At 36.7% G+C, this 20,000-nt stretch overlaps 2 protein-coding genes across 2 annotated transcripts; one reads left to right on the top strand and one right to left on the bottom strand.

The window, feature by feature from the left end:
- The first annotated feature begins 456 nt into the window (after window positions 1-456).
- LOC115723646 (uncharacterized) lies at window positions 457-8,051 on the top strand. Its single transcript, XM_061109299.1, has 7 exons — window positions 457-723; window positions 1,468-2,307; window positions 2,558-2,605; window positions 2,726-3,418; window positions 3,513-3,704; window positions 3,792-3,926; window positions 7,809-8,051. Exons 2-7 carry the CDS (start codon window positions 1,468-1,470, stop codon window positions 8,049-8,051), a joined length of 2,151 nt encoding a protein of 716 aa, XP_060965282.1. The 5' UTR covers window positions 457-723.
- A 1,835-nt stretch (window positions 8,052-9,886) lies between these two features.
- Window positions 9,887-17,415, bottom strand: LOC115706359 (kinesin-like protein KIN-UB). Its single transcript, XM_061108313.1, has 19 exons — window positions 16,998-17,415; window positions 16,524-16,624; window positions 16,244-16,366; window positions 15,908-16,093; window positions 15,094-15,315; window positions 14,831-14,984; window positions 13,872-14,021; window positions 13,639-13,727; window positions 13,352-13,555; window positions 13,100-13,222; window positions 12,572-12,694; window positions 12,335-12,466; window positions 11,832-11,961; window positions 11,636-11,728; window positions 11,158-11,283; window positions 10,923-11,048; window positions 10,692-10,835; window positions 10,491-10,619; window positions 9,887-10,231 (listed from the first exon to the last, which is right to left on the bottom strand). The coding sequence occupies exons 1-19, from the start codon at window positions 17,173-17,175 to the stop codon at window positions 10,071-10,073; spliced, it is 2,694 nt and encodes an 897-aa protein (XP_060964296.1). The 5' UTR covers window positions 17,176-17,415; the 3' UTR covers window positions 9,887-10,070.
- Window positions 17,416-20,000: the final 2,585 nt, after the last annotated feature.

The following is a 20,000-nucleotide window of genomic DNA, read 5'->3' as shown; positions in this document are numbered from 1 at the left end:
TGGTTGCTAGCCCCTAAATCTGCGTACCAAACATCACTGTCTACAACCTTAGGTAAGGCAATGTGACCTCCTCCTTTTTGAGAAGTTTGATGAGCATTTGGATAGGTAAAAATAAAATATTTAGGGATGCAACGTAACGTAAGAATTTCTCAGGAGGTGACCCACCCTAAAACTATTTTCTCCCAAACACATTTAACTATAGAGTTATGATAGGATTCTGAGATACATTAATACCACTCCATCTAAATTTACAAGGGAAATTTCAATTTTTGACCCTAATAATACAACCTATATCAAAATTTATACCCCTTTATAATTTGTACAAATTTATTCCTATAATTTTAAAAGTTTCCTAAAATACCCCCTAAATTAAAAATTCCCTCTCTCAGACGTTCCCTCTCTCTTTCTGACGCTCCCTCTCTCTCTCGCTCTTCACGATCATGAACCCCCCCCCACATTTCCCTCTCTCAGACGTTCCCTCTCTCTCTCATTCTCTCTGTTTTCCTCACGAGCACGAACCACAACCCACAAGCCCTCACGAACCCACAACCCGCTCCCACACTCACGAACCCACAAACCAGACTTCCCCTCTCTCTCTCTCTCTCTGTTCTCCTCACGAGCACGAACCCACAACCCCTCACGAACCACGACGAGGACGATCCAGGACCACGACGACGACGAAGCACTGAACTTCACTGAAGTGAACCATTGAACCACGAAAAGGTAAGTTTTTTTCTGTTTAAATTTTAGAAATTTCAATGCGAATTTGTGTATGTGCTTCAGATTTTGTGTGTTTTAGATTGTATATGCGAATTTAGATGTCAATAGTTGCATGTTGTATGTGTTGGATATGTTTCAATGGTGTTTTCTGTGTTTTTACTTAGTTGTCGATGAAATGTCGATAGGATGTCGATAGGATGTCGATATGTGTAGGTATCTGGTGCTTGAACATTGTTGTCGACAGGTTGTCGACGTAATGTCGACTACTTGTCGATGGTTTTACCATTGTTTTGATGTTGTGTAGTTTTGCCCTAGAATGTCGACAATTTGTCGACTGTATGTCGATAGTTTGTCGATAATAAGTTGCAGTTCATTCTTTTGCAAGTTTACTGTTAGGATGTCGACAATTTGTCAACTGTATGTCGACAGTTTGTCGATTATAAGTCCCAGTTCATTTTGTTGGTATAATGTCGACGATTTGTCGACTGTATGTCGACAGCTTGTCGATTATAAGTCCCAGTTCATTTTGTTGGTGTAATGTCGACGATTTGTCGACTGTATGTCGATAACTTGTCGATGTTGGTAGTTTGTCACTGCTCTTATGGTAATGTCGATTGTATGTCGACTGTTTATCGACCAGTTATGAATGTTTGTTAATGTCGACAGAATGTCGACATGATGTCGATGTTATGTCGACATTTCTTAACTTTTTTGACATTTAAATTTGTTTGGTCTTTGATTTTTCAGATGGCTCCCAGACTCATTATTCCAGCACCCGAGCATTTCACTGGCCGCGTCACATATAGGGGCACTGGAATTTTTGCAAAAATTAAAGCTCGGTTTGAGGAGTTCAACCTTAACAACACGGCGAAGGAAAGCCGTTTCGGGAGCTTCTGGAATGCCGTACCACTGACATTCTCCTCGGTGTTATTTCACCAGCTGATGCTCCACAAAATGAAAGTGGATGCTCAGGAGGAGTTGAGGATGAGGTTTTATGTTGGTCGGAAGGAGGTCCGATTCGGGGTGCTGGAGTTTGCACTCATTACGGGTTTGGACTTCTCCTCGGGGCCAACAGAAGAGGAGAAGGCTGCGCAGGTCGCGCGCTCGGGGTCAGACCGACTGATCAACAAATATTTCAACCGGTCTGATAGTGTGAAGACAGAAGCACTCCAACTTCAGTTCACAAACTGCCAGAACCCGGAAGACTTGTACAAGCTCGGCTTGTGCTTGTTTGTGGAGTCAGTGCTTCTGGGCCGCGAGGCCAACGCGCTGATCACGCCTCACATCATTAGATATGTGGAAGACCTCGAGTTCTTCTTCCGGATTCCTTGGGGGAAGCACTCATTCGCCAGACTCATGCACTCGCTTCAGAAAGACATGTTGAAACAGAAGGCCAACTACGAGAAGAAGCTGAGTTCGGATGTTCAGCACGAGTGCAAATACACAGCATATGGCTTCGCACCTGCAGTCCAATATTGGGCGTACGAGGCCATTTTGGAGGTTGGCAAGAGGTATGGCACGAACCACGGGATTCGGTTCCCCGAGATGCTTAGCCGGACGAGCAAAGGCGATATTGGGAAGAAAGACGTCGGCCGCATTATTTTCTAGACGGGTATGATTTTCACTTATGTTCTGAATAATTATTTAACATAAATGCTTGTAATAAATGCTAAATGGTTTTATTTTGATATTTGTTAAACCATAAACAGAATCTGGAAGTGGTGAAGGGGCTCCTTCCACGGACAGAGGAGGAGGCATTTGTGAGGACAATTTCTTACGATGGTGTGGAGAACCTGGTTGATGATGCTGTGGATGACACAGAGGCTGAGGCAGGTAGTCGTGTACCGAGACTCGGGTCCCGTACACTCAGGAAAGAGACACTCAGGTACCAATTTTTGGAACTTTTTTTTATGTCTTCATTTTTTATTATTTTTGTTTTGTGATATTTGTTACATTGTGGAATTATCGTATGCTTACCGTATTTTTTTGATATATATTTTTTCAGGCCACTGGTTCAGAACCTCAGCCCAGTGCACCATCTTCATCAGGCGTTCGGGGTGCCGAGTACACTGATTTAGTGGCTCGGTTGGATAGGATCGAGGGTGACACTCAGGGTCTGTATGCTGCTCATGTCGAGCTGAAGAAGGCATACGAGACCAGCCATGTAGAGCTGAAGGGTGGTCAGAACGTAATTATGGAGCAGCTCAGAGACATATTGGCCATGTTGAATCGTCCGCCAACGACAGCTTCAGCACCGGAGGCCCCAGCAGATCCATCTACCCCACCACCAGCTGCTTCACCCCCAGTAGAAGAGGATGAGGTCTTCCCCGACGATTACGATCCTTATGAGGGAGCTCCAGCGACTCCGATCGAGGCACAACCTCTTATCCATGTACATGACACCGAGTCGCAGGGTGAGATTCTGTCCATAGAGGCACAACCTGCAGTGGTTAAGAGTCGGAAGAGGAAGAGAAAGCCTCCTGTATGGTTCGGTGACTATACGGAGATGAAGAGGAGACATAGGCCATCTTCGACTTTTGATCCCCTGGAGCCACCGGACGAGAAATTGTTAACCACTTTCCGAAAGTGGTGTGTTGGACTCATTCCGAACCACCGACTTCGGGATTTGAGAAGTGGTGATTACGGTCCAGGATTCTTTTGGATAATGCTCACACCAAAGGAATGGCTTACAGATGACGTAAGTAAAGTATTTTATAATATTACTTCACTTTACAACTTTATGTGCAATTAATATATTTTTTTGTGTAAAGGACATTTCCGTTTATATGCAGCATATAGATGCAGCAATGCATATGTTGAGGAGGCGACGCACCGACTATCCACTGACATTTCCTCAGAAGGGTATCATTCTCTCCACATTCGTGACCGCCATGATCAGCAGTGCATGGACGAGCCACAAGGGTCCGAGGAAAAACTTTAAATGGGAGGAATATATCCTGGACTACTGCACAGGGTTTCATAAGGTATTGTTTTAGTAAGATTTTAAATGTTAATTGTTTGGGAAGATTATTATGGTTTGTTAATTGTTTCGTTGTTCTCTGTAATTACAGTCCCAAGTCTTTGAGAGATGGAGGGGTAACGAGTTTATTTACTTCGTTCTGCACCTTCCCACGGCAAGACACTGGGTCACAGTTGAAGTGGACATAGAGCTGTGGAAAATTAATGTCTACGACTGTGATTCCAGCGTACGTCATCGGACCGCCATGGAACCCATCTTGAAGGTTTGGTCGAACCGGCCGCCCTCGCTAATCCTTTTTAACCTAGGGGGAATTTCCACATAACAACCGGATCATGGCGTTAGCTAACGGTGACATCACGGTGCTTCCAAAAATGCACGCGAGTCGAGCCACTCACGACTTAGTTCCGAAGTCAGCAACTGTACATAGCGATAAAAAAGTACTATAGTATTAAAATATGTTTTACGTTAGACTGACTTTACATTTTATTTTGCATTTAGTGGTGATTGTGGCGTGTATTGCATTGAGTATGTGGAGCATCTCATGATGCAGCGTGGATTGACCGATGTGACGCCAGACCGGATAGCCATGTTTCGTCAACGGTGGTGTGTCGATTTATTTTACCAAAATGTCGGCTGATTATATTTTTAATTATTGGGACATTGTATATTTTGTGTAATTAACATTACAGTTATGTATATATAGATTTTCTTTTCGTTCAAATTTTGATAATTATACGTGGTTTCAAATATAAAATATCAACATTATTCAACAAAAATAACTATTAAACCTAAAAATAATTAAAATATTTGAAAAATATTCAACCTCAACAAAAATAACTATGACAAAATATGCGTCATTACAATATATCAAATTTCCCAACGAATACGTACAAGACGCCTCAGATGCGGGCTTTGCATGTTGCTCTGTTGTGGCTCGGAGCACCACAATGGCTGCAGCTTCGTGGTACGTAACCTTTTTATCACCGGACGGGAAACGGTTCTCCCGTCTTCTTCCAGCCGTTGCTTTTTCTTGGACGACCTACGTGCTTCTTTTCCACAGTACCCCAACTTTCATATTCTTGATGTGTTCTGGGAGAACCCAATCATCCTCGTCACCAGCGAGATTGATGGTATCATCGTAAATCTTCCTCCACGTTTCTTTTGAATAATAAGGTGAGCAAAGCGTGTACACACTTGTGTTCGTTTTCAATGCCGCGGCACATGCATGAAGGCAAGGGAGTTTCAATAACGTGAACACGCCGCAGGTGCATGTTTTTTCAACTAGATTCACATCACCACCTCTTTCACCGTTAGGTCCCCTACCAACGTTATACAAATTGGCTCCATTTCGTTGGACGCGCCTGTACCTTGCATTTTCATGAATTTTTGCCAAGTTTTTTTCGAAGAGCGTGGCCAAAGGGGTGGCACATTTGTCAGCATTTTCGAGGCGATCGGCCGAACCACGATTGGAGTGTGAACTCGATAAATTCAACCAAAGTAGTTATTGGATATTTCCTGAACTCTTCTGTGACACTATTGAAGCTTTCAGCAGCGTTGCTCGTCATGATGTTGTATCTATCGCCCAAACAATAAGGGTGAGCCCACTTCTCAAACCCTATACTCTCCACATATGCAGCGATGGCCGGATTCATCTTTCTAAGCTTCTCGAACTCTCTATCGCATTCAGTCTTCGACCATGCGTAAGCAACATTATATATTTGGTTGTGAAAAGCATCGCTCTTGAATTTTGCGTTCACGTTCATAACAATGTGGTGATAGCATGCACGGTGGACGCTTCGGGAAAAACGAGTTCAACAAAGCATGATCAATGCTTTGATGCCTATCTGACACAAACACTAAGTTCTCAACCACGCCAATTGCTACCCTCAACTTCTGTAAGAAATACGTCCAGAGTCGTTATTCTCACCGTCAACGATACCATAAGCAACCGCAACAATTGGTTGTTCGCATCGTATGCCACATCAACTAACATTATACCGCCGTACTTCGTCTTCAAGAAGGTGCCATCGATACTCAAAACAGGACGACAAAAAGAAAAGCCCCTTCTACATGCACCGAGTGATATAAAACAAGATTTCCCCGAACCGCTCATCCTCTAAGTACAAGTCAGTAATGGTACCTGGATTCTTCTGTTCCAGCATGTACAAGTACCCAGGAAGCTTCATGTATGAAAACTCAGGCGTACCCCTAGCATACGTAAGTCCCATCTCCCTGCACCTCCACGCCTTCACATAACTCATACTGATACCGTAGTTGTCAAACATGTCCCTCTGTATGTCTTTAGCCTTGTACTTAGTTCCGTCTTGGGTGTACTTCCCCTTAATAAGGTGGCCAACTACCCATGGTGCTGCTTGACGGTGATCTGAACGTCTCGCATTCAAGTTACATGTGTGTTCATTGTGAAATACAGTGACCTCAAAGTTGTCAGAATGCATCTTCTTCCTCCCCCTCAATCTCCATTTACAATCTGGAGCCTTGCATGTAACGTACAACACATCAGGGGATGACTTCTTCACCATCCACTCGAAATTGTTATTAAGGGCAAACCTACCCACAACTTGTCTCAGTTCTTCCTTGTTTTCATAAAAATTACCAAGCTCTATCACCCCTGCTTCCTTACTTTGTAAACAAGTAGTTAGCTCATGATTTTCCATTATATCTTCCTTTGTCCACATGGGAGCTTTGAACTTGGTACAAACTTCGAAAGAGGAGAACGTTGAGAACGTTGCATGACGAGCATGTTCTTCGCTCGCCTGGTCGACTACGCTAGTTCCAGGTGTAGTGCGATTTTCACTACGAGGTTGTCGTTCTCGCTGTGTACCTTGGTTACTCGGTACACACTCTAACCTCAACAATGGTCCCGCTACGGGTTCATCGACTGCTAAATCATGGTCATCGTCCATATTCAAATCTACAATAGGATCATTATTGTAGAAGGGTGTATCGAACTCTTCAAACTGATGAAATCCTGTCGCTTCTTGTTCTTGCCCTACATTGGTCGGAACATCAAAATTGGTCGGAACCTCTAAATTGGCCGGAACCTCCTCATTCACACCAATCCCAACATCTGTTTCGGGAACGCAAGACCCTACCACACTCCGAGGGAGAGGATTAGTAGGCGGCGTAGGCTCCGAATTCCCAACTTTTCTCACCTTGGTCACGAATAATGGCATAAACTCTGTATTTGACATTGTTGCCCTCATCTCTAAAAACGTTCTCAGTTGGCGTTCTCTCTTAATAACCTCTGGCGCAACCATTTTTCCCTTCATGTACAAGGAACAAATCTCCAACTTTAAATCATACGCTACCGGATCAACTTCCAACTCTTCATATAAAATTTGTCGCAGTTCTTGTAGGGTTGTCTCGGTTGTAACTGTCAACGTCAAGCTGCTATTTGCTTTGTAGATCCAATTATAATTCTCACATAACCAAACACCATCGTACGATACAACAAGGAACACTTTGTCTCCTGCAATTGCAAACCAAAAAAACAAGGTGAGTAAAGGAAAAAACACCAAAAAAAAATAAACATCGATATCCCATCGATATCAATAGACATAATGTCGAGAAGCACAATACCAGAAATTAGGGCACTGATTGTCGACATTGTGTCGACATAATATCGACATACAATCGACAACAACAACAACTTTCCTCGTCATCGACACACTATCGACATACCATCGACATTATATCGACAATAGAAACGGTTGCACATTAAATGTTAATAAATTTTACATACGTTCCCAACAACCCTTCCCAACTGAAACGTTGCATGTCAGACACGTGTCCTATCGACAACATATCGACATGAAGTCGACATGTCGTCGACAAATGTGGTAGCAGTGACACTAAATTGGCATGTTGTCGATAAGATGTCGATATAGTATCGACATTCTGTCGATAAATACGCCATTTCATGCGTTTTTCCCTGTACAGTTACGCATTTAATGACCATTAAATTTTCATACATTCCCAACATTTTTACTGCTCTATAAAAGCAAAGGGAAATCTTATATTCTACCTATCTCTTACTCTTAAAAATTTTCTCTTATTCTCTTAAGTTTGAAATATGGCCCCAAGAAAGAACGGCAAATACCCCATCCTAACTCCTGAGGAGCTGAAGCAGGAGGATGATGTTGGCATAGTTACTCCTGCAATGCAGAAAGTTTTGGACGCCGCTCGAGCTTTCGAAAGAGAGCGAAACGGTAACGAGTTCAGGTTCATGCAACTTGAAAGAGAATTTGCAAAAACTGGTGAATGGCCGGCTCCACCACCTGGGTTCCCCGAAGGATGCCGTCGTTGCAAATCGGGCATCTTCAATCTGTAAACCGGTGAAGCCTGGAACATTATGCAAGTATTGCAAGGCTCACCCACAAGCCAAAGAATTTAAAAAAAAATAATTTCTTATGTTATGGTTTGTGGGTTTTATTTAATGTTTTTTTTTTAATTTTTATGAACTTTTATTTTCTGTTTTTTTTTTTTATGTTTTTTTTTTGTTATTTTTAATAAAGTTTATTTTCTGTCAATGTTATGTTTATGTTTTATCTACGGTATTTTTCCATTGCATCGATATTTTGTCGACATGATGTCGACAAAATATCGACAACTTCTCAAAAACAACCAAAAATGCTTGTTGTCGACATTCTGTCGACAAACATGTCGACAAAATGTCGACAAATGGTTAATCCCAAAGTTGGTTGCATGCTGTCGATAACATGTCGACATCATGTCGACATAACGTCGATAATGGTCGTCACTGACCTTTCCTTCATAATCATCGACAAACCATCGACATATCATCGACATATCATCGATAACACTGTAAAACCCAGAAATCGACTGAAAACCAGATCTGCCAGATCTCAACAATTTCAGACCAAAAAACAGCAGTTCCAACAATAAACACACGTATAACAATTTTAAACTACATAAAGTCTAACAAAATGCTTAAAATGCAACTTACCCATTATAATGGTGTAAGATTCTTGAGTGATGTTGTATTGTGCTTCGGTTTTCCACCAACACCCACCGAGAAAACAACCATGCAACAGCAAATAATATCGTGTGGGACGGATTTCACCTTCGGTTTTTCATAAATTTTTCAAATTTTTTCCTAGAGAGAGAGAGTGGTGCACGAGAGAGAGAGGGAAGAGGGAAGAGAGAGAGAGAGAAATACACTTTCAGATTTTAGTTTTTTTTTTTTTTTTAAAAAAAAAAGGGTAAAATGGGAAGTTCATGTAATTAATGGACTAAATTTGTACAAATTATAAAGGGGTATAAATTTTGATATAGGTTGTATTATTAGGGTCAAAAATTGAAATTTCCCATTTACAATTACTAAGCATTTGGTGTGATGTGATTTACATATATAATTCGATGGCCCAAAAAGAAAAGAAAAACCAAGTTTATAGCAAGTGTCCAAATGGACCAAAACCACTGAATGATATTACATGGGCCTAATAAGTAAAAACTAACAGCTTTTATAGAGGGCTTCATTGGTCATATCATATAACAACAGATGAACCTACTCAATCTCGTAGAAGAAGAATGGACCATTATCATTTTCTTTTCTTTTTTCCCAAAACTAATAGCAAAACTCAACTCACCTCCATTGTTCTGTTCTACAATTTCACCTTTGTAATTGCAGACATGTATATATATCAAGCTGCCAAGGAAAGAGTTTATTAGCTTCACGTCACCATTCCTCTTCTAATAGATGTGAACAGAAAAATTCGTTAGTCAGAATTATTTGAAATAATCTACTACAGTTACTGCTGAACACAACTTCAAACATGAAATATAGAGCTAAATCTTTATTGAATGACACAGGTGACAAGTTAAGTTATGAATCATTTCTGTCTATTCAAGGCACCAAAACACGGCACCTTGTAGATTAATAATATTCTTCAAGATAGTGCTTAATACGGTTGGTGTCTTTATCTCTTTTAACATTTCTCATTCGATACAAGACACAACATTGATACTCATTTTCAAAAAATAAATTACAATAAATAATAATAATGTGTCATAATGCGTCTACCTTTAAAATAGTGAATGAAACATAAGGCTCGCCTTCAAATAGCTACAAATGTTTCGTTTTTTCTTCTGTAGCTTAATTTTTTCGTCTTTTGTCTTAAGTAATAAGTACTAATGAGGATAGAATAAATAGATAATCAAGAATTACAAATTGAAGCCCAAGCTTCCTTTGTACAAAACAAAATTGAATGAGACGGTCACCATGACCCTCATTTAGAAATAAGGATTACAAAACTAACAGTTCTGCACCAAAACCTATACAGCATTAATGAATTTCTATAGAGTCTATTCATCTGAAATTACATAATGATCAACATTCTATCCTTAATCGACGCATTTCAGAACGGAAGGTAGGGCTCGAATGCAATATTCGACGAGCAAGAGTTCTAATGTCCTCCCGGGAACAGTCTCTTGAAATCCGAACTAGTTCCCACAGAGCACCTCCACTAATCATGTCCTTTGCATTTACTTCTGTAATTTAGAAAACCCATAGTTAAGAAACTAAGTTGTGAGAAAATGAAAATAACTTGGTGTTAAACACCTAGCAACACTATTTTTTCACCTTTTTTTACTCTTATCTAACTGTTATGTTTAACATGAACTGCAATAACAGCTTATAATTTTTAATAATGAAAATATGACATCAATAGAATCGGCATATCATCAAACAATAATAATAATAATGCAAGCGCTTGTGAAATTTTATATACAAACGCAACGTGCAATATACCATGTTGTGCCAAATGACAAAGTGCAAGCTCAATGTGGCGTCGGATTGGCGCAGCCTCATTGTTAGCATTCTGTACAATCCAAGGAAGTGCACCATCCTCTATTAAAAATGATCTGCCAGCTTTCAAGCCTGTGAAAGAATAGTGTAAAAGTTACATCATTTGATGCCACCATCAAAGAGCAAGTAAACACATTTGCTTACCATGTGTAGATGCTCGAGACTCGCATTTTGCGAAGTTTGCTACACCACGTGCAACTTGAGAAAGAACATCAGGATGCCCACATCTAACGATTCCCAACAAGGCCTTAATGCCACCTTCGGTCCTTAGAGTGGTTTGTAGCTTATCTATTTTATTTTATTTTTGAGTAAACATGATTAACAAAATGAGTGCAAGTGATAGAAAAAATGACACATCAAAGGATAAGAGCATACCGTTGCCACACAAATTAGCAATAGCTCCAGCAACCATGCGGAGAGTTTGAGGATCGTCAGCATCAGCTGCTGTTATTGATAACAAACTAATTCCCCCTTGGTCCATTATAAGCTCTTGATTGGCTTCTGTAATCACAAAAGATAAAAGCAAACTAAATACCAAATATAAGTTCAAACATAAGTGCAACAAAGAAAGGCCCCACACTTGATTGTAAACAACATAATTAACTAGTACCATTCATTGCAAGATTAGCTATAGCACCAGCTGCCACTCTACGAATAGTTTCATCCTCATAGGTTCTAAGAAGCATCAGCAAGGAAGTAAGACCACCTGCTTCCACAATCCTTTTCTGATTTGCCTCTGTTTATTACATGGGAGAGAAAACTGATTCTCAGAAAACATACACACTAAAAGAGCAAACCAAATGAAACACTCAGATATGGTGTGCTTCAGGGAAGGAATACAGGTAAATAGTTGATGGGTTTTGCTTGTATTAATTACTTGTAGTGCTGAAAACAACGTCGTCAGATAGGATGGTTTGTTAAAATTTAGAGCAAAAAAAGTGCATCCTATAATTTAAACATATGATGTTCATTAAAATATGACAAAGGTGAAATCACTTGGGATAAGTTGCTAGAAAGAAAACAGAAAAATTTGAAAATACATGGGAGAAGAAATATAAAAAGAAATTCTCACTGAAACTTTAACCTACCTTCAGCTGCTAAATTGGCTACCACTTTTACAGCATGAATACGAACACTCACATCTTCTGACTCAAGCAATGACAAGATCTTTTGTAATCCAACTGTCAATATAACATTTCAAAAAACAAATTAAAAAAATAAAGATAAAAAACTGTCAACAAGATGATAAACATTATAATACTTAAAAGAAAATTTTGTATAAACCTTGTTCAAATAGATTAGAATATGATGCCTTATCTCCATTCTGGATGTCTTTAGACTGAAAATGCCCCACTGCAGACGTTAAAGGATCTACTCCATTTCGGGGCACACCTCTTTCCAGGCACTTTCTCATCTACAAGCATATGTGGAATCAAATAGGGTAAAAATATATTGAAAACTAAATTATGGTACATGTAAAGATTAAGATAATGCTAGATATCCTGAACATATATGACCTGCAAGCTAAAACTATCATGGATAATGGGCACAAAAGAAGCAAGCTCTTGCAACTAGCTGAAAAAAAATCATGACATCGTTCAGACTTTTTACGTGTTAGAATCTTTAGTTGTGTATAATAATAATTAAAGTAAATACCTCCTGCTTTTATGTTTGAAAGCTCAAATACTTCTTCAATTGAACTAATAGCAAAAAGATCATTGCTATCATCTTCCAAAGGTTCCATAAAAAATTAAACATATAAGATAAAGTATGATTAAAGTAAATACCTGATCAGCTTCAAAACTTAGTTGCATCAATTGACTACGTAAGACTATTACTTCTTCTTCGAGCTTCTTTTTCTGGTGTACCTCCTCCTCTAGACTCTTTCGAAGCTTTAACATCTCTATATCTCCACCACCCTAAATACCCAAAAGTAATCATCTCTATATCAAAAATCCAATGATTTGAAATTAACAGATATAATCGGTGCAATTACCAACATTAAGAAATTTCATAAACAATACCTCTGACCCTATTTGGCTTTTGAGATTTTCAACATTTTCCTCAGCCACCTTCCTTAGGTTTATTTCTTTATTAAGCAATTTCCGGACCTCAGCAATGTCGTCAGAAGTGGAATTCCCAGGTTCCTACATTTTAGGGAGAAAAAAGGAAGCAATTGGAATTCAAAAGCTAAAATGTGATAAATTATTGCAAAACTACCTACAGGCTACAACAAATCAAATTTCCTAATAGTGAAGGAAAACTATAAATGTGAAAGTTGATGGGAAAGTTTATAACAAATGAAAGTGAATAAACGTTAACTTTTTATCATACTTCTTTTGCCAAAATAGATGACTTGCAAAACAAGGACAAACCTGAACAAGCTAATAGATACAATCTTATGAGAGCTACGAAATGAAAGATGCCCATTAAAATAATTGAGCTTGGAACATCAAAAATAGTTTCCCAAAATATCTTGTATATAAAATGTTAAAAGGAGTGCATATATTCATCTTAAAGGAAGTGTGACATTAACAAGAAATTATTACTACCTCTCCATTACATTTACCACCACCAGAACCACAGCGTTCATCCTTATCTTGATTTAACACCAACTTCTCTTCTAACTTCTTAACTGTTTCCATATAATCCATTTGGCTCTTTAGCCTCTCTTTCTACAGAAAGAAATTAGAAAATTAGTAAATTTACACCAAACATAGTAAAAACTGAAGCACCAGGAAATGATTTTTAACCCTTAATTACTTTATAAACAAATTTATCAGATGTATGAAGATTAGACAAACCTCTAATGCATCTGCAAACTTCCGTTCAACTTCACCAATCCTGTTTTGTGCTTCCAAGTGTATTCTTTCAATTTCATCTTCAAAATATTTTTGCCTCCTTTCATTTTCCACAATGTGCTTATCCAGCTCTATTTCGAGCCTTCTGGACAAACTTTTATAATCAAACTCCTCCTTTATCTTTAACATATTTTCCACCTTCATCGCCTGTCAAATAATCACAGTACTGATTTTTCATTCTTTATAACCAAACTCCCTTAACAATTACATGGAATTGTACGAGAACTAACCCTCTGACCAAATAAAATTGTACTTGTAGTCTCTCCTCGATGGCGTGGAGATGGACCAACAGTGATAATTAATGAAGTCCTTGCTGAGCCTGCAAGAGAATAGCAAATGTTGCAATATGTGCATATCATGCATTTTAAGTACTACCATAATAATTGTCCAGTGATGCACATCAAAAACAGAGGTAACATTAAGATACTCTAGGTAAAATTTACTAGGACGTGAGAAATCTCACCTCCAAATGAATCTCTAAGCAATCTTGTGAGTTTTGAATCACGAACTGGTACATGAGCGCTATTCTCTGCAAGAGCATTAATGCACTTCCCTAGCGCACTAAGAGATAGATTGATAGACTTAGCTTCCTCTAACATATGTCCCTCACTACCTGGTATACAAAAAAGATACAAAGTTCAATAGCAAGTGGGTATGATAAATAAACTATACTTGATTTTTTTTTTATTATATTATCCCCATACCCTTTTTTTCCCCTTTAATAATATAATTCTTTTTTTCTATGGATATTAGAATTCATATATATATAAAAAAAAAAAAGTCTCCGAATCAGAATCACAGGAGTAAGAGATCTCTTGATAAGAAATAAGTTGGTTAAAAATAAAGTGGAATTACAAAAACATCACTGGTAGTTTTTCTTTTAATTCAACCCAACATTATTGGGGACTATACTTCAAACCCTAGTAATGCAGTATATGGTTTCAACTGTACCGCTGAAACATCTTACTTTTGGGAAAATAAGCAATAACCGATGAAAAACTTATTCTTCAATACTCCAAAAAAAAAATCCATACTAATTATAAAATAATAGAAATTTTTACTGGTAATTTAGAAGTTGTTTGGAAATAGTCTGATTATTAAGACTGAAACATTTTCATTAATCAAAACTTGTCTTTCCCACAATTCAATTTTCAAGGGGTGAATCTAAAATAACGTGTCATAATCCGTACTTTTCAAGAATTTAAGAAAAGCCACATCATATACACAAAATATGTTAGTAACAGAACTTTAAGCATATATCCTTTGTGAAAAGCCACATTAAATGCACAAAACTTGCATTGAGGCATGCTTAAATAATATACATACATATCCAAGCAAACCGTGTATACACTTGCCACAAAAAGAAAAACACTTAAGTAAGCAACTGATGAAGAACCGATAATTGAGAGGTTAGATACACACCTGACTTGTGAATACGCTCAGAACCAGCCAAATCTACCACAACAAGTTTGCTTTTCCGAAGAAGTGGCTTAAATGATTTGCTTAGGCAAGAGAGTTCCCCATTGTCAACTGAATGATTATCTTCCCTTCCCATGACAGACCTTTTGACATGCACCTGCACCAGAGAGAAGCATATATATCAAATGACCCATTTATGCTTTTAAGAGTAGTATATTTTGATCCATTATCTAGTTTACTTTTTTAATGACAGAAAATCATTTCACCATCAGAATAGCATGACTACGAGAAGATTCAGTGTTCAACTTCGTGTTAGCTGCAATCCTATGAGTTTCTCCCACTCTCAGCAACTCCAGAAAAGTTTGTTGATCCCTGATTTCTACAAGAGTCGCACCAGGTACTGAAACATCACCAGTTCTTGGATCTTCCACAAAGGGGATGTTATCATTTGATGGATCGAGAAGGTCTTGAATGGTCTCCATATAAAGCTACACATTTTATTTTATTTTATTTTATTTGTAAATAACAAGATGTTAAAACATGAATAGCTAAAATAATTGAGTGTGAAATGAAATAACTGAGTAAAACTTTGATTATACAGTAGAACCTCTATCCAAGAATACACTTGGGACTAAGTAAATTATATTCTAATTGGGAGGTTATAACTAAATAGAGTTACACTAGAAAAAAAAATTAAAAAACCAAAAAATATCAATGTAACAATAATAACAATAAATAATCATTAATAATATATCATAATAGAAATATTTTAGAGTAAATATAATTTCATACATGTATTATAATTTAAAATAAAATTATTAATTTTACATAAATAAATTTACAAAATACATGTATATATTTTATTAAGATGTAATTATTCTTATATAGAGGTATACTTTGTTAATACGAGACTTAGAAAATGTATAACAAATTACAATTTAGAGGTTATTCTTATTTATAACTGGCCCAAATCGGGACTTGATTTTTTTATAACAAATTAGAGGTTATTCTTGAATAGAGTATTCTTAAATAGAGGTTCTACGTATAATATATTTAACTGTGAAATTAAGACCATATAACCTGCAAATAAGAGACGGAGATTGAATCTGTGTCTGGAGAAATACTTGCTAGAATATCCTCCATTGAACGAACCATAATACCACGATCAGACGTATCTTCCTCTCCTAGTCTTCCAAGTGTGAATGTTTTTCCTGTACCTGTTTGGCCATAAGCCATCACGGTCCCATTATAACCATCCAGGACGCTCTACAAAATCAAATGGCAGAAAATTGAGTTGCCCACAATATGCAAAATAAGTGAATGTCATGAGAATTGAGATTAACTTTGTATAACTCGACAATAAACATTTATAATAAATTCTACGTAATGTTGCAAATTTAGAAAGAGTTAACAAACCTCCACTACAGGCTTAGCAACAACTTCGTATACTCGCTTTTGGGATGCAAATTCAGTAAGCACCTCATCAAATTCGTACGTGTCTGAATCCCAATTGTTTTTCCTGAGTTTCAGCCGTTTTAGCTGAAATACAACAAACAAGCCAAAAATCAACAATGGACCACAACCAACCAGAACATAGGCCCAACTGACCATTAAGAGGGACTTTAAAGTGATATTGTTATTAGCATCGTGAAATTTACAAACGACAATGAGTGAGAAACAACAAAACTGAAAGTACCTCCGGCTGCAGTTCTACACAGTCAGCAAAATCTGCATCTGCTGCCAACTCTTCAGCATTTCGGGGTCGCAATCTTATGGCCACTCGAACTCTTCCAGGTACTGTTTGGGGAAACAAACAAAACAAAAAAGAACGAATGCAATAGGAAATTTCATCATTTGGTTATCTGGGTTCAGCCTACAGTTACTTATCTACTCAAATTTTCCTTTTTTTGGTATCATTCAAAGCACGAATGGACACTAGAAACCAAAACGAACTGAACTAAACTCAGTCCACTCTATAATCTCAAATTGATAAAAACAGAAAAGCAAAAAATTATATATATATATAACTGATTCACGTTCAGTCCAAAATTGTTCCCCAAAACTTGCTCATTTCCATTCTTTTTTTATTCCAGTTCTCCTGAATAATAAACGCTTGAAATCGAAACGAAAGCACATTTTAATTTAGAAACAAATCGAAGCGAGACAATACCTCCATCATCGCCCTTGATACCCCCGGAGCCAAACGAAGCGGGGCTGCTCCGACGAACAGAGGATCCAGCAGAGTTAGGAGGAGGCCGAGACTTAAACGACGACGATTTGGAGTTAAGGGGTCGATGATCCAACTTGAGACCAGCCTTGTAAGAAGCAGCCCCATTTCGGGAAGCCATCGTTGCCGGTTCCGGAACTCGGAGCCGCTCAGGTAGACATTAACAAGAAAAAGAATACTGTTGAGAGAGAGAGAGGGACTATTTTGGTTTCGTTGGTATCAAAGAGTCGAAGAGAGAGAGAGTATTTGGTTACAGTGTGTGAGATGGGAGGAAGGGGATGGGGGCCAGAGAGACAAAAGCACATAAACGACAGAGAAAACACGAGAGAAACTTTGGGTCCCACACTGTTTTCAAACTTTGAAGACAAAAGAGGGAAGGGTAGTTTTATTCACACCCGATGAAATTATAAGTAAACCCTATTACTAAATTCACCCCAATTAAATATTACTTTTTATAATCACACCCCACCCTATTTACCAAAAGGGTATTATTAAGTATACCCCAAAACTTTTCTAAAAAAACTGAAAGATTTCACACCAGATGCTTTCTGGTTTGCCAACGACCCCACCACCAAATCGATTTATTTCTGGTTGTTCAAGTTGATTTTCATCTTATTCCTATTTTTATTTCCATTTCTCCTCCCAAACTCACCATTTTTTTATTATTCCCAATATCTTTGATTTCTCGCTCTAAATATATCATTTGCAAGTAATTCTCATTTATTAACATTTATCAAAAGAAAAAAAAAAACACTACATTTATCTAATTGTTTTTTATAATTCGAACTTGTGCTCTTTTTTTATACAATTGATTCAAGCAGGTAATGATGCTCAGTCCAACTGAGCCACGATATGCCATGCGCGAACGGTGCACTAATATATTAATTCTTAGGACATTATTTCATTGGATAATTAATCTTACGAGCGGAGTTGTTGAAATTTATTGTAGTGTATTTGTGTAAATCTTGATAATAAAAAATAAGATTCTTGTGAAATTTTGAATTGTTTTATGAGTAAGATATTTTCTCAGAATTTTGTCTTTCTATTGATGAATTTAGGGTTTAAAATTGGAGAATTGTTCTTTTTTTAAAAAAATAAATTAATAAATAAAACAAAAAATTTTAAAATATCCATTTTAGTCATTTTACAAAGGTTAAATACGTAACTATATTTTTTGGGGTGTAATTATAATTTAATGGGGTGTACATATAACTCTTGGGAATGGTCTCAATTTACCCTTTTACCCTTTTTCACTCAACTCTTTCTCAATCAGCTTTGGAATTACCCGCCTTAATTCCATCATCTCTGTTCATTATTATTACTACTACCCGTAAAAATCAAGAAACGTGTATAATAATAGTGCGGCGGTGACCCATATTAAATTTTAGACTAATTAGTAATTTTTTTTTCTGAATTAAATTATGACTCTGAATTTTTTTGCCGTTATAAATTTTCCCTAAATTATTAAAACTGTTAAATTTAAGGACGTTTATTTAATTTTAGTAAAATAATTCTAACATAGATGAAAGTTCGGGAGTATGATTTAGTACATATCAAAGTTTGAAGGGCATAATTTGGTAGATATCAAAGTCTGGGGAGCATTAGTACATAAATAATTACTGAAAGAGTAAAATTGAATGAAATTAGACAAAAATCCTTAAATCTAACAATCTCAATAGTTCAGGAGAAATTTTTAATGGACAAAAAAATTCAGGAAATATAATTTAGTATATGTCAACGTTGAAGGAAAAAAATTGTTAATTAACCTCAATTTTATTTTAGTTTATAAATTCACGAATCACAACTGTCTTTATTACGCTGATAATTTATGTTTTTTCCTTCTTTTTTTATAAATAATTTTGTGTGGCGTTTCTTCTTTCATAATGGATTGGTTTTACCTCATTTCAACCAAAAAAAATATGGATTGGTTTTACCAATATTAATTACAAAGTTAAAATCTAGCCATATATATAAAATGAGGCGGTGCACCTTACCAAACAAAATAATGACGTGGTGCCACACCCATCCTATATCAGTATGCCACATATATACTAGCTTCATATATATACTATCTCATCTTCTATTTAATGGATCATCGGCATATTAGATGAGAGCCTAAGAGTTTGTACCAACTAGTAGTAACTACTACCACAATTTCACTTCCATGCAATTCATAATCATATTCTTGATGATAGATTAATTAGTTTATTATTAATATTGTCTTGAATTATAATCAATAGGAAAGCCAGTCATCAACATTGGTGTTGGACCATCACTCTCTCTCACTCTCATTAATTAGGCTTATATATAATCTAAAAATAAAAATTAAAGCTTATTAACGCTTGGGAATAGTTGAAAGCAAACTAACAAACGATATGGTTGAACATTAGTGTTTACGGGTATCTAACTTAAATAAATGTCTGTTGAAAACATTATATTTTCAATAATGATAAATAATTAAGAAAATTGTTTAGTTGGTTTGATGCATTAAGTTTGTATATTAATTTTATTTTCTTAAGCCTTAGATCTTAATTTACATACGTACTTCCAACTTCCAAGTGAGAATTTCTAGTGTAACTTCTAAGAAATTAAGCATTTTTAGAAAAACTAGTCCCATTTTATGCTTACAAGCTAACTAATCAATTGCACCATTCCATACTGTAAGTTCCAACACTAAGCAATTTTGATCACCGCAATTTAAATTTAATTTTATATATAGTACAATCTTTATTTAAAAATATCATATTTAAAAATAATTTTTAATTTGTTATAAATAAAATACTCAAATTCAATATTTGAGTAAGTTATAAATAAAAATAATCCTTAAATAGTAATTAGTTATATATTTTTTAAGTCTCGTATTAATAAAGTTTACCTCTATATAAGAATAATTATATTTTAATAATATATATACATATATTTTATAAATTTATTTATGTAGAATCA

The sequence above is a fragment of the Cannabis sativa genome, chromosome 1, assembly GCF_029168945.1.
Source record: "Cannabis sativa cultivar Pink pepper isolate KNU-18-1 chromosome 1, ASM2916894v1, whole genome shotgun sequence".
NCBI lineage: Eukaryota > Viridiplantae > Streptophyta > Magnoliopsida > Rosales > Cannabaceae > Cannabis > Cannabis sativa.
This window is presented reverse-complemented; position numbering and strand designations above follow the sequence as displayed.

Excerpts from the sequence above, each read along its gene's own strand:
- LOC115723646 (XM_061109299.1), top strand. The coding sequence starts at position 1,468 with ATGGCTCCCAGACTCATTATTCCAGCACCCGAGCATTTCACTGGCCGC. Across the intron at positions 2,308-2,557 it reads GCGATATTGGGAAGAAAGAC|TCGTGTACCGAGACTCGGGT; the intron begins GTCGGCCGCATT and ends TGAGGCAGGTAG. Across the intron at positions 3,419-3,512 it reads AGGAATGGCTTACAGATGAC|CATATAGATGCAGCAATGCA; the intron begins GTAAGTAAAGTA and ends GTTTATATGCAG.
- LOC115706359 (XM_061108313.1), bottom strand. The coding sequence starts at position 17,175 with ATGGCTTCCCGAAATGGGGCTGCTTCTTACAAGGCTGGTCTCAAGTTG. Across the intron at positions 15,316-15,907 it reads TCTCCGTCTCTTATTTGCAG|CTTTATATGGAGACCATTCA; the intron begins GTTATATGGTCT and ends TAAAATGTGTAG. Across the intron at positions 13,223-13,351 it reads AGTTTGCAGATGCATTAGAG|AAAGAGAGGCTAAAGAGCCA; the intron begins GTTTGTCTAATC and ends TTCTTTCTGTAG.